Raw genomic sequence first — 26729 nt, forward strand, 5'->3', positions numbered from 1 at the left:
CGCTTGGTGTTAAAGAGATTGCTGCTCTGTCAGAGACGAACCACAGCGAGAAGGCGCGACCATCGCAAATCCAATCAGCTCTCAGGGAAATGAAATGAGAAGCACGTTACGGTTTGTTACCGAAAAGACACAACCAGGTACAGGCACGTAAGTAGGGGCAAGGTGATCTAACATCTCCTGCCCTGTGAAGTCTGAAATATATTGCGATTTGAAGAGCTGACACGGCTCTGTCTGAGACACGCAGGGAAATTTCATTCCCTGGCTCTCTGCATAATCTGAAGCAGGATCACTGGTGGATGAGTCTAAACGTAGAGACCTAGATTGCCATTATTCTGCTGGGCTGTTGACATGCATCAAAAGGCAGAAAAGGATGCAAAAAGGGATTAAAGGTGTGTGGGATCAGCCTTAAAAATGTGTCAAATGTCCTTATTAAGCGCAGGGGGGGTCATGGTGCATTCAGGAAAACAGGAAAACATCCACTTTGGCCAACATCAATATTTGGCCATTGTTAACTTTGGTTTGACAGTCCCACCCACAAACAGAGGGAAAGCCTGTGCCATAGTTGTTGTCGCTTCCTTTTCAGAGACACTAATCTTTAGAAATGATCTAGGAAGTCAACATTCACAGTTAATTAGCGCCGGCAATCTGCAAGAAATCTTATACCCTGCATACGCTTGTAACAGTAAATTTTCTATCCAATTATCTAATCATTTCAATCTAATCATCTCATCATGGGAAGCTCTTTATGGCATTGTGGGTAGCAACTGGTGGTGTCTGAGCCAAGAAACTCTGTGTAGAGGAAAACCTCAACTGGCCTTACTTTAAAGAGTCAAAGAAGAGATGGCAGCTTGTGGTCATGCAAACTTTTTTTTTCATAATTCAAATGAGAAACAAGGCTAAAAAGTGTGAACTGGTGCTGTCAGCGCACACACAAACACACTTTGTATCCAGAACAGAGGAGGAAGGGATTAGCGTCCACCCGTCCAGAAGAAGACAATTACTAAAATTAAATGCCATCACGATGATTATTTGCAATTAACTGTGGTCTGACAAAGCCAGTGGTTACAATGTGCTTTCTCGTTATAATAAGAAGAGTACACAAAGACACAGGAAAACAGACACATGGCTGGTGGTGGCAAGTCTACATGGTAATCTGTGTGTGTGTGTCATTGACGAGCCAGTGCGTAAGAAGAGAGAAGAAATGGAAATTATGACGGAGATGGAGGCAGATGGAGATAAGAATGCAGACAGACCACAAGTGAAAGCACCACCATGCAAAAAAATAAAGTTACCCAAGGCTAACTGTGCTGTCTCCTCCTCTTATCAGAACATGCTCTTCTTAGCGGGACAAAAATGCTGCAATCAAAACACCTTTTTTTTTTTTTATTACCTTAACTCGAGTAGCAGCTATTCTCCTAGTAGCAGTGAAGCATTCAAGCAAGCATGGGAAAACAACATGACTGTGCCATGTAAATCAGGAAGACTCCCTTTGGACTGTGGCTAATAAATACAGCAACTGTCATTGCAAGAAGACTAATGGCTTAAGATGAAACTAAAAAAAGTTGTATAGGTGCTGTTGGATGTTGAACTCTGCATGGGTTGTGAATCCAGTTATTATTATCAGTAGTTGTAGAAATGTTGTATTTATGAATGGTGGTGAAGCCAAGCCCTAAAGGTAATTCACACTTCCGGTTTACCCTCTGACAGACATGTACCCAAACTACAGATATGTACATGTTTCTAATCTTACTATAACTGGAGATGTGTATGTGGGCATGTTCCACAAAATGTGCACTACAGCAAGAGGAATAGCTCCTTTGTTTGTTGTATGACTGAACATTAAAAACAGACAAACACTAAATAGCATAGGTTATAAACGCAATATATATATGTTTGATAAATGCATGCGAGAGTCTGGTTTACTTTTCTGACACACGATGGGACAAACTTTTGGTGTGGACAACCTTTTGGTCTGCACTCAGACTGACTCTCTGTCATTTACATCAGTATCAGGAAGTACAAATTTGCTTTTAATTGTTCTACACTGACCCACTTCAAATGGTTTGGAGGCCGTGACTGGGGAAGGTATCTGTCAATTTGCATATTTCTACTATATTAGATTTGGTTTGTATTTGAAATGCTGAAAGAATAAGAAGAACAAAAAACACTGTGCACTTGCATTATGGTACGATGACCAACCCAACAGCAAGCACCCTGAATTATATACAGTGTATATGGTGGCTCATTTTTATACAGCTGACTGTCTTAGTGTTAAAATTGGATTATATTCAGATGGAACTGTTAGTGATGGAGACTTTCTAGCCATTTTGCTACCACTGTACTTCTTTTCACCAAGTGAGAAATGTCATAGCTGTCAAAAAGCCCCAATGCCTGTGACTCTGAATTACAATTAGGAGGCTAATGTGAATGTGTTTTCCATCTTGGCTGCTTATATTTACAATGTGAATAATATGATGTGGAGAAAGAAAGACACACTAAACGAGAAGCAAGAAAAGAGAAGGAGAAAGGGGGAGGAAGATTGTCTGATACCTGTTTATAAAGAGCAGTCCAGACGTTTAGGACTGTTTTCTCTGCCCCTCGCAAAGAAGAATTTCAGCTAGAGGCTATCACACAGAGGATCCCTCTACATACTGCTGTTGTGCTGATGTTTGTGTGCATGTGTGTACGTTTTGCGGGGTTGTGTGTTGAGGATTCAGGGGCCATCCAGTGAAAACTGGTTAAAGCAATCGATTTTGGGATGAGGAGGAGACAACTAGCAGCGTCCAATAGAGAGGGAGCTAATGACACAATCAACACCTGCAGCCCTCACTGAGCCTTTTCTTTATCCTGCCATCCATAACAACAGATGTGGATGAGTGACCCCAACCACCAGCCTCCCTGTTTCTACCCCAGTATCCCTCCCCCTCCTTTTCTTACTGTGGTCTTGTTCTGAAGCCCCCCCACCCATCAACGCAGTCCTACAGGAAACAACACAGAGGCCGAGAAGGAGGGAAGAAAACCCCAGTGAGATGCTGAGGAGGGGACAACGGGGGTGGGGCGTGTTGCGGTGGAGGAGTCCGGGTCTTAGATTTGGCTGTTTAACACAAAGAGGGTGGAATGCAAAGAGTTAATCCGTTCGGGGTCTCTCTTCCGCAAACAAAGGGACAGGCCTTCAGACAAAGGTTGAGGGAGGGGGAGTGAAGGTGAGGGATGAGGGAGGTTGGTGGCTTTCCTACCATCTGGAGCTTTTGTTTTTGGGGGAGGCTTGGTGTTGGAGGGGGCTTTGCTGAGTGGCGTTGGGGTTGGACAGTGGTCTCCGCCTCTCCTTCTCCCCCTGCAGCCAAGCCCCAGACCCCACCCCCAGTGAGTCTTCATGTCCACGTGCTGAGTGGCCCAGACAGACGCCCCTCAGCTAGGTCATACTACACTGGAGCCCTGCCCTGCTCAGTCTGGCTAATCATCAGCCCACTCTATGACGGCTCTCTGGCACGCACACACACACACACACGCATACACACACGTCATCTCCCACACTCTGCTGAAATATATCAATACAGTCAGAACACACACTAGAAGCGAGCACGCGGTTTCACTCTCTATTTCCCACTACCACACAAACACGCACACTCACACGCTGCCAGTCTCTCTGAGCCCGGGCAGAGGTGGGAGCAAACTTATGCTGCACTGTATGTTTGTGCATGTCATTCTGTCAGTATTACTAGTAGCTGTCCAATTGAGAGCTGTCAGGTTGAGAGAAGCCAGGCTCTTTAAGGACCATTATGAACCATGTCAACAGGCTGCACATTTACAACACACTGTGGGGCCAGAGAGGATGAATGAATGAAGCCGCATGTCCAGGCTTATTGCACTGGGCTGACTGGGGGGCTTTGGGGATGAGCAGGATAGCATGAATGACAAACAAAGCGGGCCCTGTCAAACCTCTTATCCTGGCTCACTTTGCCTCTCGTGCTGCCTTGCTGAGGATTCAGACACTCAACCTCTCTGCCTCTCTGTCTGCTTGATTCTTTGTCTGCATCCCTTGCAGCTGTCCAGTTTCCACCTTACTGCCCGTCTACACAGCTCTTCGTCTTCAAGCTGGATTTTCTAGCTTTCAGTCTCACAACTAAAGAGGGAGAATCCTACATTTGAGTGTTTCTATTATCTCTAATTCCGACAAGGAGAAAAACATTGTATGTGTCAGGCCGTAATCCCACGGACCTCTATTTATTTAGCATTTTCAGATCTGACAGATTTGTGTAAAGAAGCTGAAAGGACAACCCACATCAGAGCCTAGCTCTTTTAACTGGAGCATCAGGTTAAACAAAGTCTTACAACCTTTACGACAGAGCAAAGACTTTCATACTCAGAAACTTCAGGAGGGAGTGGTGAAGCTGAAGGGTATAAGAGATGCGAGACAAACATGAGGTGAATGAGACAGGTGCATGCTGGGCTTCTTAAAAGAAAACTAGTTTATTGTAGTTTCACCCACTCAGCAAACAGCAGCTAGAGCAGAAGAGCTCAGAGAGGCAATTAAGTTACTTTAAAACCATCAAGACATTGTCCTTATCAGACTTCACATTTTAGATTTAGTGTGATTTACATTTGTAATTTGCCAAAATATGAAAAACTCACCAAATCAGTGGCATCATTATACTTCCTATTTACAACCCCAATAGTTTTATGAAAAATGTATTTGTGAGGGCAAAGTTGTCATGATCCGCCTGAGGAGTGGACCATAGTGCAAGAAGATTTGTCTGTGTTTTTCACTTTGATTGGACAGTGCACACTACAGTTTAAGTAACAAAGAGCAAAGGACGTTAACTCACTTGTCAATCAGAGCGACGCCGGGAGTGCAGCACTTAAACATGTGTGAGATGATGCACGTAGCATTCCCTGCAATTACTGTCCCTCTCCACTCCTGCACATTCTTTCAGACCACCATGAATACTACGACAGCATTAATGTGAGCTGCTGAAAAAAGGTGTGTGTGTGTGTGTGTGGTCAAGAAAGAGAGTGAAAGACAGAACCAATGTATACATACCACCACCATGAGTGTAAAAATCCTGGAGGTTCCCCAAGTGTGATGTTCTTCTCCCATCGGATCTGAGGAAAAGTAGTGGGACAGAGGACGAGGGGTAGAAGACAGAGGAGGGGGATGATAAATTAGACACCGCAGCATGTTTTATGCATAATGTAATCATTTTGCTCAACTGTCCTCCCAACTTTAGACAGACAGAGTGGCAGTTAAATAGAAAAATAGGTCGACGGGCAGCGTAGTGAAGTGTAATGCGGAGTTTGTGGATAAGATACTGTGACTGGCTTGAAGCAGCAGCCCTCTCCATTGCCTTCACAAGTCAGCAGAGCTCCTGTATCTGGACACTGAGATAAGATCCAGTGAGAGATAGCAGACCCAGTGCCTGCTTCACACACTGCTACTGACATGACTCCGCACACAAAATCATGCACAGATTCAATGCATGCACATAGTGTGAGAGATGATTCACCAGAGTCTGTGACGACAGCGTGACAGCAGCAGGATTTCTCTATTTTCCCTATATATACACAGACAAACACCTCCAAGCTTTGGATTTCCATTCAAGTGTCCATTGTATAGATTTCCCCAGTGCAGTTTATAGTGATGTGCTGCATGTGGGTGTGGGCCTGTTGATTTAATGCTGCTAAAGAGCTGAGTGTTGCACTGTGCAGGAGAGCATAGAGAGGCAAAGTCCTCCTGGGGACACAAGAGTTTTGTGTGTATATGATAAATGTGAGTGTATGTATGCGCTTCTCTCTGAAGGAGGAACAGAGGCTAATTGAGGCAGGAGAGTCCAGGTGATAGCACTCTCATTAGCTGGCACTGAGAAGGGGTGTTGGTCCGTGGCGTGTCTTTCCCTTATCCGTTGAAATGTCTGTGTGTGTTTTTAATGTGTGCATGTGTGTGTGAAGACAGAAATGACGAGATGCAGAGACAGAGAGATCTCAATGCAACGCCACACTGTAAAAAGACAAAGAGAGAAAGGGGCAGGAGAATTAGCAGGAAACGAGGAAGCATTAAAGAATGAGGAAGTTTAACAGGGGGACACAGAGAAGAACAGAAGTGAATATGGGATAATGATCAAAGTATAAAAGAAAGAACACGAGGAAAAGAATAAAGCAGGGAGAGGGCAATCAGGCCTTATGTGCTTCAAGAAGAGCTCGAGAACAATGAGTGAGATTCAGCACAAACACTGGATGTTGAGTGATGTAGCCGAGTATTACAAATCACGTCTGCGAGCTCCTGAGAAATTCCTGAACACTTTAAACCCTGCTGCTAGAAAAACATGTAGCAGAAAAGGTGAAAGGTCAAGCCCCACTGTTTGCTTGGATGTGCCTGTTAATGTCAGTCTAATCAAAATCTACTGACTCTGACCATATGAGACAACTAAATAAAAAAAATAACCCGTGGTTGAAGTAAACAAAATCATTAAGCAATATACTGTTGCAGGCGCAACATTTGAGACAACTGGCGTCAAATTGGCTTAGCAGTCTTAATATGCATGCCTTGTGGATATAGACTGTGTGTGCGTGCGTATATGCCGTTTAATCCTTGTCTGTGTAGATGTTGTTTTAATTCCTGGATGAGTCTATCTTAGTGTGTGTGAATCTGTGTGTGTGTGTGCCTCGGGTTGCCTGTGACCCAGAGCTTCACCTCTTTCCAGCAGCTCACCAATAACACTCAATCTCTGGGAGAAGATTCACCCACAAGGGCTCTGAAAATCAGCGAGGCTCTCTGCAGCCTGACCACTTAATCTCTCTGTGCTCTCCCCCCTCTCTGCTTCATATTTTAGACATCCGCTCCTCGTTGTTGGCAGCTGAGCCAGCCTCCAGCAGCCCTGCCCACCCCGCTGACTGTCTGCGTGCACACTATAAGCAAAGGCAACCAATTTCTGTCTGATTGCGTCTGATTGATACATCTATGTTTCTGTGAGGGCGATTTAGGGCAGGTTTCTTTTTTTTTTCTACTTTTTCTCCTCTCAAAAATCCTATATCATCTTAACACTGGAAGACATATAACTTTTTTTAATGATTATAATGGTGATATTATCATGTTGTATTGACAGGACCAGTTCTCTCACAGCTTGCTTTAGTTCAGTCAGCTGCTCAACTGATCCCTGCTTCTGGGGGTAAATATTAGTAACAATAATCTTTATGTAAGAACTTCCGTCACAATCCAGTTGGAGAACAGGTAGGACGGAGAAGAACTTGCAAACAGCTGGTGCATCTGACTACGTCAGGTATGAAATGTTCAATAAAATAAAAACCTGTCAAGTTGCTTGTTGACTTTGAACAGACACAGCTTAGTTGCTCATTTCGGTTTCCAGGCTTTGTTTTGAACTGGCCATTAGCTTCACAGTAGTTTCACATATCGTAGGAAGATATGAGTTTGGTATCAGTGTTTGCATTTAACTTAAAGCAAAAAAAAGTTAGTTTAAAATATGTCTACATGTGATCTGAACTTCTGACATCTAGCTTACTAAACTCTCGCTCCTGGGTGTGAAGGCATCGTGTGTGTGCTACACACACCTGCGAGTTCATGTTGGTGCAACTGTGTCTCTGTGTGGCTCTACACCAAGTTCACCTGATGAAATGACAGATAAATAATGTCAGTATTAAAGTTGAACGATATGGACGTGACCTTGCTTGGCATTAAACCCCTCTCTCAGTGTTAGGGAGTGTATTAAGTGGAGTTGAATAAAGCAAGTGGGCAAGAGAGGTGTTGTACAGGAGACGGCCCCGACACGGGACCATTAGCAGGAAGGATGTCCATTAAGGAAGAGGATGCAACACATTAGAGACCTTACCTTTTCAACAGTTCAGGGACCTAATATGAGACTAATAAGTCTGGCAGACTTGAGACAAATGGTTATGTTTGGAATGGTTTCAAATACTAAGTATACTCAATTTGACTGCAGCACCCGACTTTGTTTTTTTAAATGTCAAAGAGGAAAACTAGCAACAGCCCATGCTTACATGTCAAAATGCTCTAATTATAGAGTGATTACAAATTCCAGCTAATAAGGTTACATTAAGCAGCCCAGCAATGCCATGTTTACATTGTCCTGAATTACTAAACAGTCAAAAGATCATTGCAGTTATATAAAAGTAGGTTTTGGCTTATTAAAGTATTGTAGTAGTAGTTTATTGTCACAGATCTTACTACAGGTCAGTCGAAAGCCCTGGCCTGTAGTGAGATGACTCAACAGCTGAACCCAGCACAACCTATAATGTGAATTCCATTCTTGGTCATACAATAGAAGGGGAATCACTCTCATCCTTTATGAACAGGAAGGCAAAATGAAAGAACTTCTTACCTCTGACAGGAAGGTCTGTGCTGATTTCTGTGCGCCGACATGCAGCAAATACTCATACACATATAAAGCTAACCTGGAAAAAACAATGGAAGAGAGGAAAGAGAGAAGTCAGCGTTGAGTATCACATCTTTTACACTCCATTTGCTTCTCAAACATCCTCATTTAACTCTGGCAAGACGTGCTCATTCGAAAGATTATTTCAAAATTAATAAACAAGCTCGCTTGCTTTTTCTTCATCAATAAAAACATGGCTCTTGTTTTATTCCAAGTAGCTCATCAACGAAAGTCCAACAAATGTGCACGACTGGCAGAAAATCATTACTGTGTCATTTTAGATGGAGCTTGGATAAACAAGATTTTACAGTATGAAGATTATATACACTGTGGAGGGGTTGTAAATGTGTGATGTAAAGCTCCGCAGCTCTGAGCTAAAGAGCCTCAGTGGCATTCAGCCATATCCCTGTGGTTTTAGGAACTCTGCTGTTGAGGCACGAAGGCTGAAAACAAAACAGTGTAGACACAAATGTGGATGAAGTTGGACTCTCAAATGTCGCCACATAGTTTTCTGATTCCTCTTATCGCACGCGGCTATTTGTGCATCAGATGCAGAATTGGAAATGGCAAAACATTAAACTGTGATTCATTTGTCATTCATTATAAAATAGTCCCCAGAAAAACATATGGAAACATATTCCTAAAATATCAGCTTACAGGATTGTTACTGATAAGATGTAACACAAACAACAGATACAGAGGCAGCCGTCGCCCAATAGAGTCGGCTCACATGCCAACAAGTGCAGTATTCATACTTACTATAACCTAAAATAAACCCAAAAACAGCTCAAATAGAGGTTAGCAGAAGGCTGACGAGTTGGACGTTGACTCTCAGTGGGATTGGCTCGATGAGCAAGTCTTTCACAAAACAGGAAATCATTTGATTCAGTAAATATATGTCTTATTAATTTAGGTAATAAGCCATTTACTGTGTTTCTTGATATTTATCCATTCTCCCAAAAATGGCTGAACACAGGGAGCAACGGTGGTGAGAGAAATATGGTGACTGTGCTCTATGTCATGGAAAGAGCAGAGAACACAAGAAGTAACATGTTAATTAGTGAACTTAAGACGTGCAAGTGGGTACATGCTGTTACATTTAACAGATCCACACTTGATTCCAGTCTTTATGCTAAGCTAAGCTAACCATCTTCCAGCGATAGCCACTTTACTCTCAGACGGAGTCTGATGGAACAAATGTCAACACAAATGTCAACACAACACAAAAGGCAAGAAAGTTCACGAAGGACTCTCCTTTTGTTATGAATCTTTTTTATTAAAACCATCTCCATTTCAGAAAGACCAGATCATTACAGTCGTTCTCTTAAAAACTGACTCATCCTTGTTGCCATGCCCAGCTCCTTTCTAACTTTTCCAACACTGATTCCTGGCAGACAAGAAGGGGTCGGTGCTGCTGTAGCCGACTTCAGAAAGCTTAAACTATACAGGGTACAACACTGTCTTCTGCTGTATCCGCAACAAAATCCTAAACATCTCCGACACTGATCCTGCACACCTGCTCGAGTGGAAACCTCAATCTGACAAAAGCAAACTTTGTCCTCGGGACGGACCCCAGAACCTGCGATCATCTGCGTGCAACCGTTTCCAGGGATGAAACAAAGAAGACAGGAGCTGCTGTGCTTTTGTGTACAAAGGGCGACTGTGTTCACGCTGATCACATGCATCAAGGCCAAAGCAGACACAGAGTTAGTAATATTTGGGTTGATGGCGGATGATACTGAATGAATCAATAATGAGCAGGGCCGGGGTTGAACAACCTTCTTTATCTCCTCTAAGATACCACTGAAGTTCCTGCAATGTCTTAACAACCGTCTGCAAAAGGAAAAAGATCAGCTACAGCTGGTCCGAACCCATTTCAACTGGCATTAGACACTAGATGCTATCATCTCTTGTATTTCCCACTCTTACATCAGATACAACTGTATCAACACTGACTTCAGATGTGCTGTGTAAACACAATATTTAAAGAAAAGATTTATTGGTCAACTGAGTTTTTCTTTTGTGTGGAGTGTGTTTGTCTGTGTTGTATGTGTGTGTTACAGGAGTGCGGTCTGTGTGTAAGGTGTCACTACTACAGAGGCATGAGTAGGAGCAAACTGCTTGTTGTAAAGGTTTAATATTGATCTCAAATGGAGGGACTGTCCTTGGTATCGTGGAATGAAACTGATCAGTGCTGTGCAGGAGTGTGTCCGTCGTTTTTTACATAGGTGTCCTCTTAAAATTTGTGTTAATAAAATAGCTACGTTCACTTCAGAGGCTTTTATTTGCACCTACTGAGCACACTGGTACGACTTTAGAATTAGTAATGAAGTAAAAAAGAAAAGCTAGCTAAAGATTTTATGGTAGAAATGTGCACTGTAAAAAGGTAAATAGTACAAAATCACATTTAGTTCTTTAACAGATGCCACTTTATGGTTGACACATGTCTGTTACCGCCTTGTCTTTGATTGTCTTTCAATTTTAGTGTGATTTTAATGAGAATATTACATGTATTTGTATAATTACAAAAACAGAAATTAGGATGGGGAAAACCATTGAGTTGTAGGAGGAACTGCAACAACGTAAGGAAGGCATCCTCCTGCCTGCGTAGCAAAACACAGGACACAACAAGTTACATACATACACTTTGCTGCTGCTCACTGAGCTCGTGGTGATAATTGAAGCTGACTCAGATGAGCGTATAAACAAGTTCTTTCAGATCTCTCATCGGGATTTTGGCAGCTCGCCAATCGGAAGACACTGTTTACATTTATTTTAGTGGGAAAATCCAGATAAAACAGTGAAATGTAAGGTGTTCACGATCGAATCCTCACCCTTGTTTTGGGTGTTTTGTCATTTTTTGTCACAGTCTAAGGTTCATTTACATTTCTCATGTTCTGGATGACGGGCCATTGGTGTAAAATGGGAAAAAATAAATAAAAACTTGAACTCCCTTTCACAGTGTGAAATACCCAGCGGCAGGCGTCAGCTCCTATACTCCCCATCCGCACTGTACAACACTGAACAGAGATTCCCATGAGCACTGCGGCAATGAAATTTTCATGGCAGGTGACTGGTGTGATCTGAGGGGGCTCTGTGCACTAGCGATGGGCACCTGCCCCAGCTGCAATGCATTATTTAAAAACACTCATTCAATCCAGGCTTCAGGGGACACCTTTTGTTACTCTGTCAGGAGCAAAGTCGGCTGAGGAGGAGACTTTTCTGCGAGCTGATAGAGCAGAGCCCAAGGAAGGCCGGGCAGATAAAGGAGACACGAGGGGGGTTCTGGTGTCCAGGAGAGCTGTGTTGGAGGGAAACTGAAGGTCGAGGCCTCAACTTTTTTGTCTGTGGATACTGTAAACCTGAATTCCTTCCATGTGAACCCTGCGCTAGTTACACATGTCACTCAGGAATAAAAGATGAGATGCTTACATGACAAACCACAACCACGTGCAGTCGTCACCGCGTCTCACGTTTCCTCCACTATACGTTTCACTCTCTCCTTCCCTGGCCGAAGACATCTACAAGTGCAATTTAACAATACTGCTAATGAAAATGACCCAATGAGACATAGGTGCTCGATCTGAGCGGGAGGAGGGATGTTTGACCTTTGCTTTTACTGCTGAATGGATGTTGATGCTCATGATATAGAGCTGGAACGGGATTTTAGAGAATGCATCTGTTGTCTGTTTCTCTCTCTCTTCAGCTGGAAAATCATTTGCAACAGTTGTTTTTTCACAATAAAGCAGCTTGGTTGGGCTCTAGCTGAAATACTATTTCTGGTCTCTCCTTCCCCGCCTCTAACCTCATGTGGTCTATCTAGTACTTTGCTCCATGTCCACACATCAAGGAAATCTCTCCTACTGCCTCGTCCCCAGGAAACACACCTGACATTTAGCCCCAGGCTGCCCCATCGAGCCTTCCCTTTCCTTCGCTTACCTCCAGAGACAAGGGCATCTCAGCTGAGTTTAGCCAGCTGAAACACAGACAGTTAGCAAATTAACTTTCATGTCTTTGTTTCAATTATTCAGCAGTGAGAGCGGGGGCAGGGTGAGGTAAGGTATGCATGGAGGAAATGATGAGGGAAGACTAAGCGGGGCCTGCGACTGCATCTGCTTTTGTATATTATCCACAGCTTCAGAAAAGAATAAAGATATACGACATCCATAATTTATAGATCCAGTGGTCGTCCTGAATGTAACACAAAGCGTAGCTGGATAAAAACACATAACACCGTTTCCTAAGTATTAAAAAGGAACAGTCATCTTATAAAAGCACTATAGATCTGACAGCGTAGTGGTGAATGGGTGGAAATGTACTGATGTACGACTTGAAGGTGAACGAGAGCCCGAGTGTCTGTTCGAGACACCTGTGATACTGCGAAGCTGTTCCGCTAAAGCTTATTCCCACTGCACACGCTGTTTATATTTGCTTGGCTTTGTTATGGCAGCTCCTTTGTCAAAACAAATCAGTGTCAATAAGCGTGTAAACACGTGTGGCTTTAGCCATGGGTTAATCCACACAGTCACACACACACACACACACACGCACGCTTACAGTAGACTCCTCTCCCTTTCTAGCAGCAGCCAGCTTGACTCTGCGATGTTACCTATTGACAGACTCACCTGTAAATGTCCTCTAACCTCATAACTGCCCCACAGCTTTTCAGCAAAGTTTGATTTCCACTCACAACTCTGGTTTCAGTGCACGAGGCGGAGAAGAGAGTTTTATAATCGTTTGTGATAAGGGATCATATTGGCATAGCTGACATAGTTTTGTTATTGCCAGAGCCTCCTCCCACAGCAGTTAATAAGGACAATAAAACGAATGATGGAAAATTTGTCCAAAACTTTACAAAGACACACTTGTTTTCTATGTCAGACAAAAGTTTTATTTACCTGATGTCTGTTCAGACACACACTTTTCTCTGTGGGACAATAAAAGACTTGCACACTTCTCCTGCGTGTGCTCTGTTGCCAAACTTCAGGCACATAGCCTCAATATTTATACTGTCTCCTTTATTTCAAATGAGAAAACTAACAAATTTGTGCGGATGCACCCAAAGCAGCTGACGAAAGGCGGCATTAATTGGCTGTTGACATATCTGAATGAAAGCACAGTCAGCCAAAGGGTGCCAAGGGTAAATCAAGGGTTTCTTTACTTTTAGTGCAGTGTTTCTGCCTATGTTAGTGCGCAGCTCTTTGTGCCTCCATCAAAAGGCTAAAATGCAGATGGCAGAGCCATCTGTGTAGACTCAAAACCATGCATTCAGACCTGAAGATCCCTATTAAACTGCATGTAAATACATGGGAGGAGCCAGAGGAGGAGTGGAGGATGTAAAGAACCCCGTGTTCAAAACAAACTGATTAACTTTACACTTGACGTTCTTTCCCCAAACAAATCGAGCAACACTCGAAATCACACAAAAAAATGTCTGTAAACAAACATGGGGAGCAGGCTTCTTTTGGAAAATAAGGACATGCTTTTAAAAAAAAAAAAAAAAAAAGAGATGTTTGATCACGCAATTAAATATTTTTGTGAATGGCACCTTTAATTAAGATGCTCGATTCATCACTGCACATTTCAAAAAGGTTCCAGTTACTAAATAATAAGGTGACATTAATATTGAAGCTGCTGTTTTACCCCTGTTCAAATTAAATTAAAGTAAAAGCCTGAAAAGAAGTGTGGAGAGTAATTAATTTCTTTGGTCACAAGGGCACCGCTTCTTTCCTTTTTCTTTATCGTGACTGTTAGCAAGTTGCTTTTTTTTTTACAAAATGTCTGATCACAATAATGCTTCTCAAGGATGTGCAAAGAAAACGCTTCACTCCCCCCCTCGTGCCGGCTACCTGTGATCTCAAGACGAGACCAGGCGGCTGAATTGCACTTGTGTGGCGAGGCCTTGGCTGTGTGGAGGAATCCACGCTAGTGTGAAATGTATGTGGGACTGTGGGGTTTATCTTGTATATCTCAACAAACTAGTTGGATTCAAACCTTGGATTCAAGGCTTTTAAGACATTTTTTAAAAACACGACACACACGGATTCGTGCACAGTATCACACTTGAGCTTGTATGTTGGAGGGTATTGTGTAGTAAACCTGAGAAGTGTTCAGGTGGCTGATACCTGAAGCACTAGAAACACTAGATGACGTGTTTTGTTGTCTTGTTGTTGTTGTTTTTGCCTCACAGTACAACAGGTTACACGCGTCATGATGGCACCAAACAAGTATCAAGCCCAACCTGATATAAGCTAGGTATTTGAGTCAGGGCTGGTTGGAATAGTAAGAGCTAATAAAAAACACTTTCCCAGCAGAAAACACAGAAGTTGTAGCACATTGAAGCCACAGCTGTTACAAGTTTGTTTTTTTTAATCGCTCTTTTCTTGGGGTTAATCGAGACAACGCCGTAAAATGAAGTGCAGATACAGTTTTATTTTTGTCTTTTACAAAACTTTAAGAGTGAGATTAAGCTTCAGTTTCAACCTGCAGGAACTGGTTGTCACTCAAAATGAAACCAGATTACTGACAAAACCAAATAAGCGTCATGGTAAAAGTTAAAAGTTCATTCTTTAGGCCACGACTTTGTGAAACTCAAACATTTTAGGAATTTAGTGAGACAACAATGACAAACAATGCTCATGTCAGAAAAAGGCACTACAGGAACTACATAAGGAAGCAGTTCATAATAAATCTAAATATTTTCATGGATGAACTTCCCCTACTGCAACTTCTTCCTTGTTGAACCTAATTGTTGGACACAACTAACATGCTCACACCCTCAGATTGTCTGCTCTCAAATGTACAAGGTAAACACTGCCAAGTACAAATGACATTTTCTCTAGTACCTCAACCGGTCTTCTACAACAAGTTTTGTGTAGCTAATGTAACTGCAGTAGTCTGTAGTGCGATTTAGCCAGAACAGAATAAAACTATTACCTGAATAATGGTATTCTTTGGAATAATAGTATATTTAATTAGAGTTGATATACACTAATGTTGGTATTTTTATTTTTCTGTTAACCACAACTGATTCTAAACTTAGTTTTCAGAGACAAAGAACAAGAAAGCGACAGTAAAATTTAAATTATAGCTTATTTTATTAAGTAAATAAATGACTTTATAATCGATTCTCTAAGCGACTGTGCAGCTGTGATGACTGAGCCTGCTTTAATCACATACAAGTCCATCCGGGGTGCCCTCTTTTCACTATCTGACTATGTAAAGACCCATATGAATATGTAAATATGAATATGAGCTAATTCAGTGATGCATTGAAGTAGCTGTTGTGAGCTCCACATTTACAAGGAAACATGTGTTGGCCCTGCAGGGCAGGTTAGGGTGACAAGGCAGGTGAGGGGAGAGGGCAAACGCCATCCATTATGTGTGAACATTAGCTACAGGCTGGTGACACACACACACACACACACACACACACACACACACACACACACACACACACAGATACAAACTAAACCAAACATAGACAGAAGTTTAAATAATACATTTACTGTGGAGGCTGGGAGAAACGAGGGGTGGAATTAGATGCAAACAAGCACACGTAAATGAACAAGTGGAAGACTTTTGTTATTCACAAGTAGCCTTGAATCAGAAGCATTCGTCAGCTGCGGCTCTCCAAAGACGTGCATTGTCTTATGAGTCCAATTATTAATCCTCCTCCTACAATATCATTTCAAATAAATGCTGCCTGTGGATTGGGTTCTGTTCCCAATAACACATGAAACATAATCCACACTTCCTGAACAAACAAGTGAAACTAAAAACTGTCCTAAAAACACAGCTTTTAGATTGAACCCATTGCTTCCACTGTACTGTACACACAGCAACGAGGCTGAGGCACACAAACAGGTGTAAACGCAGCCTGACGTCTGCTGATAGTTGATGTGCAATATTAAAGCATCATATGCTGGTTCAAAAGTCACCGTGCCTGCTGCTTAATAAAACCACATGGGACTGTTTTCATTCAGGATTCGTTCCTCCACCTCGACACAGACACAAACACACACGGAGATGCTTCATTTCCCAATAAGCCGATGTGAATTGGGGGTGAAATTAAAACAACCGTGGCTTTAAACGTGTACAAAGTCAAACTTGAGGGGAGCTTACGCTAAGCACACAAGCGAGCCACATCTCTAGGAAGCTTAATCAATTGAATATGACACGGCAATGCATCAAAAAATACACAAGTCTCTAAAGAAATTTTGTTTCTATTACAGATGTATGAGGTGCTGTGGTAGCAGCACAACCTCCCAGGACTTGACAGTGTTTTCAGATTACAATTGCATCCCAGCAGGGATCCCTGCTCACTCAGACTGTTTAGAGCCTAAAATAGCTAATGATGATAAAAGACTACACTGATCTAAAGTGTGGAGGGTGTGAAAGAAAAGGTCCAACACTGTGAATGGTCCCATAGTGAAATAAATATCAGGCAGCACTGGAGGAAAGAGCGGTGCAGCCTTCAGTCCAGTGGGACAGCTGCGTTTTCAAAGTTTGGCTTTTTGTCCTATCTGAAGAAAAAAAAAACGCTTGCACCCAATTCAATACAGTCACAATCCTTCTGCCAGAGCTGTGTCACTGCACAATGATTTTATTTCACAGCATTCACAGAAATAAGAAGCATTAAGAGTCGGCAAGCCCGTGTTCATCAGTGGGTCGGACAGTGCAGCGCTTTCGGGGATCTAGTGATAACTCTTAAATGTTCGTGGCACTGTCCTTTCACGTGAGTGGATGCTTAAAAGTTTACCACTGCTGAACGGGACAAAAAGTCCCCCCCCCCTACACACACACACACACACACCTCACCGCCAGGTTTGTTCGCACCCGGCTTCACGTCTCTAAAGAAAACAGCAAACATCCCGAGCACAGCTCCGTCCGCGTTTGTGTTTCTACAAAAAAGCGCAAAACGAGTCAACTCGACATCCAGCAGCTTCATCACCTCGGAAAGTTTACAAGAGAGGAGCGAGCGAGAGAGTGTCCGCGCAGGGACGAGCGCACACAACAACCACCACCCCCCAACCAACCAACCAACCTACCACCACCACCACCACCACCCCAAGGAGAGGCATGTTTCACCCGAAAAGAAGCGGAGGAAAAGGCGCAACCTGCTGCTGGAGATCCAGCAGAAGCGCCGCGGTTCAGAACAACGAATCACAAACACCTAAGAAACGCCGCCGCTGTCAAACGAGGGCGCACGAAGTTACAGTAAAGTGTGTGCGCTCCGCTCGGACGCACGGTGTCAGCGCCCGGATCCTTTGTCAAGACACAAAAGTGCAAAGACTAGGTTAAAAAAAAAAAAAAAAGGCTTTTTTTCCTCCCCAAAAGTTCCCCCCGGACGCACCTCTACGGTGGTCGCAGGGGAGGCAGAAGGCGCACGGAGGGGAGCGCGCTCCGGCGCAGCGCAGCGCGTCGAAATTACACTACCTAGTTTCGAAAGTTGGACTTCCCTCCTCTGCCCCCCTCGCCCTCACCATAAGCAGGTAAACTCTCACACACGGCGCGGAATTCACTTACTTTTCTCTCGCTTGGCTATCGGAAGGGACGACAGCTCCTTTACCTTTGGCGTACATGCTGGATTCTGTTTTAAGACTTTTGCCCCACTCAACACCTGTCAAAGAAAGCAGCCAGGAAAACGCTCCATCTCCATAGCTACCCCTTTAGTGTTTTTCCTCCCCCCCTCCCCCTTCTCCACCTCCTCCTCCTCCTCCTCCCTCCCTCCTCCACCCTCCTTCTTCTCTCTCCTCTCCCTCCCTCTCTTTCTCTTCTTTTTTTTTTTTACATCTCCAACATTGGCCACAAATCAGGCACAGTTTCTATTGGGGGGACTTGAAACCGTCCTCTGTTGGGTTTTTTTTTTTTTCCTCCTCAGCCGCTGTTCCGCAGAGCTGCTCCTCCTCCCTCTGCTGCACAGACGGTGGGGGCTCCTTAAAGGGAAACACACACTTCTTGTTTACTGACCTCAGAAACACGGGGAAAGAAGTGATGAGGGGGGGGGGGAGATGGAGATGGGGGGGACGCATGCCGGGCAAGGGCTCTGCTCTTTGGGGCGAGCTCCTTCTGGGAGCTTGGTAACAGTGGTTGTGTTTTTCTCACTATAAAGATTTTCCAGGAGTTGGACTCCAACTATTAAGGACACTGCTGCACTTTGTGGCGTTTTTGCACATACTGTTACAACAGGGGAGGAATTACAGTGTTTCCCTGCACTTGGTTACACTGTATTGTGATGCACAGAGCTACATTGTACATTCACATTGACTGGCAGGTGTTGCAACCTACTAGTGAGCTGCAAAGGAAGCCGAATAGCCAAGAGAGGGAGAAGATCGGGAGATCGAGCTGTGCCAACATAACATAACATAACATAACATAACATAACATAACATAACATAACATAACATTATCAAATCTTCTTTTCTTAGAAAAACAAGGACTTTCCTAAGTGACCCCAAACATTTGAGTGATAGCGTAACTTTCCAGATGGGGAAGAATAGAGTATTTTTAAGCTCAGGGTTAGTTTTGTCACAACCACTTTGACCACTGGAGTTTTTTTGCATTCCTTTGATTTCAGACCAGAAGTCATGTTGGTATTGGATGATCCTGCACCCCGTGAATGACATCCACTGACAACATGAAGTGCAGGTCCATTACAGCAAGGAGTAACATAAAATGGATGATGCTTGAGGTGGTGGATCGATGGGTACATCTGACATTCTTGTTGTTTGAGTCTCAGTTTTTTTTTTTTCCCACGCTGAAAATCAGTGCTATTGTCTGCAAATAGATTTTTTTATCCCTAAAACAGCCAGTGTAAGTCCACCGACCACACAGATAACAACCAACTAAACAGCTGTACATCAACCATATGTGTCCTGCATGTTTCTGTATTTGTGCTGCAGCTCAGCCTCTGATTAACCTGCATCTTAAAAAAAAAACTCCAACGGTGTATTTGCACATGCGCGTATGCACGTTTTACTTTCATTGGCACGGCCTGCAGCGTATAAGCTACACAGCTGTTTATATACTTTTATTCTTGCATTGACTTCATACGTAATCACAGTCTTCAAGCGACTTTACCTTCGAATCTAATAAATTAAAATTAAACGACAGCTAGCCAGAGCAACAACACATCAGTGCTTACTGATTCTTTGTCATTATAAAAAGTATTGACGAACAAATGAAGGACAATTACAAGGTTTTGTTTCTGCGCCAATGGTAGTAAACAATAATGTTGTAAATCCTCCAAGGTGTGTTGATTTAGATGTGTTGAGCTGCCTTGAAACAGTAAGAGAAATATTTACAGTATCTTCATTGGTGCGTGTATTAGTATGAGGAATGGGCCTTTAAATAAAGGTGGTTTTCTGAAAGCCTTATTGATTTTTATTTATGCTGGTGGGTGTTTGCATGATGATGAATGCTGTGTAAGGTCATAGTTTATGCACCTTTTTATTCATTATTATTTAACTAAAACTGAGAAGTAATCATTGTTGTATTCTGCACAGAGTCCAACCTAACACACAAACAGCTCTGATGTTTACTTCACTTAAATATGAGCAGCAAAGGACGCGTGACCTTTTGTTGCTCTTATTATTAAAAAATCAAATATGAATGCGTTGGATGTGGCTCCAGAAGCGATGAGTTAATTATGGGCGTTCTTATTTATCACATGGGAGACTTAAACAGCGTGCTCCTGTTCCAAGTTGTGCTCGTTGTTCTGCAATAAGAGCTTTTACTGTACATGTCACATCTCACACAAGGTCACAGTCTTTATGAGATCTTTAGGTGATTATTTACAATCTGTCAGGATAACAAAGGAGTGACATGAAGGATCCGTTCCTTCATATCACATTGGGAGGACTCCAGAGCTAAATCAGCGCCATTTTCTTTCCTTCTTTGCTCTTAGTATCTTTCACTCGGTCATTAACTAAACAATATAGCTGCAAAGTCAGGAGCCACTAAACCATCCTGACATTCAACACCCAGAAATGTGAGTTAAACTCTTGTTGCTTTGCTCCAGTTTGAGAAGTGCACTTCTTCCCTTCATGTTACGCAACATCTCCAGCAGAGAGGGCCCGCATTAGATGCACAGGCATCCACTACCCCTGTTTGGTCCCTGCTCCACCCTGACATAAGCCTGCACGGGAAGGAAAAACACAATAAGTTGCAGTCCAGACCAACAGAGGAATTCCCCCAGCCTCTGCTTTTGTGAGGCCAAATTATAATTACTCACAGGTTGAATAATTCAGTGCAGAGCGAATGGATGCCTTTCTCAGCCCATTTCTCAGCACCTGGCTCAGGAGGCGGCGTCAGAGTGTGAATGCATGTGTGTATAGATAATGTTTGCATGTGTGTGTGTGTGTGTGTGTGTGTGTGGTGAAGAAGCTCCCCCAGGGCAAATAAAAAAGTGAAACACACAACACCAAAACAACCAAACACAAAGCAAGCAGTGAAACCTCCACCCTTCAATCGCTGTGAGTCAGCCTTGACTTGCAGTGACCCCTTGATCCACCTCTTCTCCTTCGTTCTCAGTCCATCTTCCCGTTCCTCCACCTTGACTTGTGGAAGAGAAATGGTGCTTTTAGGTATGTTATTGAGAAGGGGTGTTTACTCTAATACCCCCTCTATGTCACGGAGTGGTTCAACAGGTTGGGTGGACGTTCGTGTGTGAGCCCAAATGAGTGGGAGACAGTGTGGAGCATACTCAAATTGCAAAACCATTAATTTCAACACTGTCTGAGGGTACGAGTGAAATGTACACAGTAAACTGCAGAGATCAAGCAGCCCCATGTATTCACTATCACAGACTAGAAGTTATCATCTCGCTCAAATCCCCGCAGGTTTTGTTTTGTTCCTATGTTTTAATGCTCAGCGTTTATATTCTAATCAGAAAAGCTACATATCTCAACAACGAATCTATTCTATCCATCTGCGCAGCACAACTTCAATAAACACTTACTGTTGCTGAAAGATTTTTGAAGCTGTGAGCCCGTGCTTACATAACTTCAGACTCCCTGTCATCCCAAATATGAACCTGTCTGTCTGTTGTTTTGTCTGTCTGCGACTCTGTCTGTCTACCTACCAGCTGTTATGTCTGTCCGCCTGCTTTCCTCTCTGTTTGTCTGTTTTGATTTGCGTCATTCCATTCGGTCACCAACTTTTGTCTGTGCCATTCCCAAGTGCCTGGCAACCTCCCCACCCCACCTCGCTCCGCTTCATCCATCTGACACCCAGCGGCTACTGTGGGCCTCTGCTGTGATGAAGAAAGACTCTTTGGTGCTCCCATAATTAGAGACAAAGAAAAAAAGAAGGCTTTGACACTCTTGATTTCGTGCCCTTCCTCTGCAGATACAGGTTGCAGCCACACATGAAAGAAATAATGATAAAATCCATCTCCTATATCTTTCAATGCAGTGTTGGAAAAATATTCAAAATCCTACTTTCATGCAAACTTTAAAAACACTATTCAACCCGTTGCATTTGACAACACCCAAGCTTTAACAGCTGAAAAGCATCTGTGTTACATTTTCCCCTTTTTTTTTGTTTAAGCTGAATGTGCCATTATTTCAGATTTACCAGCACCTAAAACCATATTGTCATTATTTAAACCTTTAACCGAGAGATTCGAGTCCTTACCAGGCATTTGAATCGACACCAGTGAATTAAAACACAAGGTAGTGAGACTATAAAATCCTGAATCATACACCATACCACTGTGCAGCAGTTTATTGTTCTATGCAACAAGATTTTACAACTCTGGAAAGTTGATTTACCAAGAATAAGTGCTTCTTTGCATTTGATTAGTTACCACAACACATTGCAATTTGACAACACTTTGCATTGTGTCAAAAGTTGAGTGAGAGAACGTTTTTAAAATGTTAAAAAGATTTCACAAAGAAAGCGAGAGACGACACAAACCTTTCTTATTAGTCTGTCAGAGTAACCTTCGTTGGAGTATCGCCTGCACAGGAGGAGCTCATACTACAAACTCTGTAGTACGAACAACCCGATGACGTCATCTCAACTGAAAATAAAATCTTCCAGATGACATAATTTGGAGGTCGAAGCAGATTTGTTAAGGCAGACAGAGGGTAGTTTATCACAGGACCGTTTGCATCAAGTACATGCAAACAAGAACAATAAGAAGCCAGTTGAAATGAGTGAAGGCTCTACATGAACTGTGTGATTGGAGGATGTCCACAGATCATTGGTTATTCAAAACTAGTTGTAGTTGGATCAGACTGTGAGGATAATGACTGTCGATTTAGGTCTTTGACAAAAGCCTTGACTTGAGAATACCCAATTCAGCTGCTCTTATCAGTGTTATTTGGGGCAGTAGTGAGCAGATTGCTGTTTGGAGCGCCAGAATCACAGGAAGAAGACGGCACATTTGAAAAACACATTAGGACGGTTCATACAAAGGTGAAATTTGTGCTTTCAAACACTGTGGTCTGCTTTTACAAGACGAAAGTCAGAGGGCCAGGACTAACGTTTTGATTTGCAAATGTACATTTAGTTGGTTTGAGAGTGAAGCACGTCTAAAACTGTTTCCGTCTATGTGTTTTTATTTTTATTATTTAGTAGAAATATACTCTTAATGTGTAGAGATGTAGAGACTTTCTTCTGTATTCCTATTCCTGTGCCTTTAAGAACAAGAAGAAGGGAAGGAAGGGGGCGAGAGAGGCTGGGGAGAAGTGTGGCGGTAGAGTTTGTGTGTGTCTGTGTGTGTGTGTGTGTGTGTGTGGTGGCGGTGGCGGTAGCGGTGGCGGGCGGGGGGGTAATAATGTTCTCCTGTGTTTTCTTTCTGTGGGAAGTGGCACAGTTCCACCGCAGAATAAACATGTACATGCACATACATGAACACGCGCCTGCCGACGGTCAGACACCCACGGGAAGGCAACACATTTTTCTAAGTGTGAGTGAGGGTCCCTATCCTCACACAGTCGGGGGAAGACAGAGTCATGTTGACAACCATATTCCACAGCTGTGATTCCATCATACACGGCAGACGTGGAAAAGGAAAGAACAGCACAGAGAGGAAGTGAGACAGGAGGGGACGGCTAGCTGGGTGAAAGATTTGCTCGACAAAATGAACAACGGTGCTGGTAAAGAGCAGTTGTGAAGAAAAGAGGACGTTCTGAAGAGACATTTTTGTGCAGTACGTGAGGGAACGAAAAGCCACAGATGGGCCGCTGCCGTGAAGATGGTGGCATCGATCTCACCAGAGGAAATTCCCCTGTCATTGATACATCCCAGCTGATACAATACAGACAAGCGCAGCTGTAATGTCACTACCAGTAGATAACCATTATTGTTGGTGGAGGTAGAATTGCTCTGGATTTTTCCAATGCTGCTTCCTGCTTAGTTTTAGATGGGAATCACTGACAACTGGGTCCAACCCAACAGAGCCACACTGAAACATGTGGTTACATCCTATGCCTGCTCACTCTCTCGTTCCATGATCCATTATCCACCACGCTCCAGCCCACCATCCTCTACTTCCCCACCACCACGATACTGTATATTAGCTTTGCCTTGAGATGGAGAGTCAAATTACCATGACAGTGCTCAGGAAGAAGACGGGTCACAGTCAACCCAGGGTGAGGGAGAAGTGAGAGTGGCAGCTAGCTGTTTCAGTAACAGGCTCTGTGGTACTTTGATCCCCTAAGCTGGACTCAGACAGCTATGGCAAACCATGGTCACACTCCGATAAGGACCAGCCTAGTGGTGGCACAGGAGCATGTGCCACCTGTGTCTTGCAGACAGCGAAAGTATTGCATCATCAGCGTGAAAGCAGTCACCATGCCAAAAACATGCCTCAGTGAAACCCGCAAAAACATGTCGTGCCAAGTCACTCCTCCTCTTTTATCCCCTCTCACCATTGAGCTGCTTCTCTCTCTGATACCACCCCTCATTTCCCTCCCCCAGCTCTGCCACATTTCCAAATTCTCTGTTCCAAAACATGCATGCCCACACTAACATGTGCATGTATTCTGCATCACAGTTTGTCTCTGCTGCATGTCTCCCACGCGCCCTCATACACCACTGCCAGCCAACACAGAGCGCTGTGACCTCCCACTGCCCCGAGGGCCTGTGTGTGTGTGTGTGTGTGTGTGTGTGTTGGTGTGTGTGCGGTAGGGGGGATGGGTTTAAGCAGACGGGTAATGGGGGTTGTCACACCAGGGAGTCAGGGATAGATGCTTGTCTGCTCCTCCGTGCCCTACAAGAGAGAACTGGTGCCATTATGAACATCATTCACTTTCTTTCTTTCTTTCATTCGCTTTCAATTGTGAAACTAAAAACACACAGGTAAGAAAACGAAACCTGCAACTTCTAAAGCCCTTAAGTATTACAGTCATCGCCCAATGAAACTGCTACTTGTGAATCAGATTCTTCTGAATCTGAAAATCAGACAGTTCAAATCACTCAATAAAAACAAACTGACAGGTTGATGGACACAGTGGAGTGAGACTAATGTGTTGTCAGCTGCGTTTTGTTCCAGCAGGAAATCGTCAGCTGCTTGAACGTTTGACTAATTTGGCTAAACTGTGCGCAATGCAAAGATGGGAGAGAGCAAGTGGACAGTAGCTGGCACAATAACTGGAGGTGTGTGTCATACGAAGGGGAGTGTTGGGGCGGGCGAGCTAGATTGTGATCCTGTCAGTGCACAGAGGAGGGGTGGAGGCGGCGGAGGGCTCAATGATAGGAATAATACCACACAGAAAGTAAACAGACATTCTTAACGTTCTGAACACCTACACCAGTAGACTGGCAGATAGAGATGGTGGGAGGGACGTGGAGAGACAGAAACAAACAGAGGAGACCAGGAGACACTTCTGTATGAAGTTTGCCTAATTTTTTAAGCTCCCAAAATAGCCACGGTGGGATGATGAATTTAGCGGTGCCTGTGTTGTCAGGAGAGTAGGATGGAGGTATTGTTCGGTTCCCTTCTCCTCCCTCCTCCCCTTTTCTCCACACTTAAACATCTCGATGGGGAGTCTGTCTCCTCCATGAACCCTGCTCCTGCCTTAAATTGGACTGTAAACATTTTGAAGTCTAAAGGCGGGCAGCGGGACAGCACACTAAAGCTTTTGTCTCAGTACACTGTGAAGAGTAAAATCAAAACCGATCCAACGCCATGGGATGCCTGGGGAATGCCACCTCAGGCGCCACACTGAGGTGGAGGCTCTGCAAGATGCTCACCAGGGCTTTTTAGGTTATATGAGGAAAGCGTCCTGGTGAGTGAGTGTGTGCGTGTGTGTGTCTCTGGAATGTAGCATCCCTCCGGCTCACTCTTTTCCCTTTTACTTCAGCTTCATTCAGAGTGGCCCAAACTAAAAACGGGTGTTTTAAGAAGTGAGGAAGGGCTTGTGTGTGTGTGTGTGTGTGACTGTTTTTGCATGCGTGCTTGCATGCTACAGTACATACGTGTGTGTTACATGGAAGAGGGGGGTAGGCCTTGCAGAAAATAGGTTGACATGACCTACATATCCGTGTGACTTCTTATTAGCATACAGTCATATTTCACATAGGCGCGCTTTTGTACACAAGCAGACACACTCACACAGCAGATAACAGTGACTTGTGTCACAGGGGCTGAAGAAAGTCATTTACATTATGTGCACAGGGTCCTTTGTTTGCCTTTAACTGTCTCAACATCAGAGCAGATGGCACTCGCACACATGCACATGCAAAATATGTACACTGTGCATGTTACATGGTAAATGGACATGATGAATGAATGTGTGAGCCGCCCTATGGACAACAATTCCCATTTTGTGAATTGCATGATACAAATCAATTGCGTTTTTTGATTTGTACAGCAGCAAACAGCACAGCAAGGTTCAACCAGTTAACTTTAATATAATGTCAGAAGAATGAACAACTCCATCTGGCTGTTTGTTGAATGTCCAGAAGTGACTTATGTGTACAGCTGTTTGACAAGAGCCCCTCATGGTAAACAATCTAACTGCTGCTTCAATCCTGGTCACAGGCAACTTTTTTTTTCTTATTTCAAATATAGGGAATGCTACAGAGATGTAAAGCCAACACTGCAGTCCAACAAAGGTTTAATCTACACTTTAAGTTTAGAGAATGGTCATGTTTTTTTTTTTTTTTTTTTTACTGTTGTTTATAGAGACTGCTAATTTACACACTAATCATTCTTAAATAACCTGTGATTTTTGTGCATGCATGTACGTTTTTGGGTCCGCTTGGTAGATATGTGGTATTTGACATTGGGGAGGGGCCTTGTGGAGCTTTCTGAGAAGCAAACTTGACATCGTTGGTCAAAATGTGAAAAGAAGTTGAAGGACTGTTGCA

At 43.4% G+C, this 26729-nt stretch overlaps 1 protein-coding gene across 2 annotated transcripts in view; it reads right to left on the reverse strand.

Annotated features, from left to right (window-relative positions):
- The window catches only part of ssbp4 (single stranded DNA binding protein 4), a 72618-nt gene extending 54629 nt beyond the window's left edge, over nt 1–17989 (reverse strand). For both annotated transcript variants that reach the window (XM_026346002.1, XM_026346003.1), the window contains exons 1-3: nt 17934–17989; nt 8352–8424; nt 5042–5103 (exon numbers count right to left, since the gene is read on the reverse strand). In XM_026346002.1, coding sequence (XP_026201787.1) covers nt 5042–5103; nt 8352–8424; nt 17934–17989 — 191 coding nt within the window. The remainder of the gene's footprint in view (nt 1–5041; nt 5104–8351; nt 8425–17933) is intronic.
- Nucleotides 17990–26729: the final 8740 nt, after the last annotated feature.

The sequence above is a fragment of the Anabas testudineus genome, chromosome 4 (genome assembly GCF_900324465.2).
Source record: "Anabas testudineus chromosome 4, fAnaTes1.2, whole genome shotgun sequence".
Taxonomy (NCBI): Eukaryota; Metazoa; Chordata; class Actinopteri; order Anabantiformes; family Anabantidae; genus Anabas; species Anabas testudineus.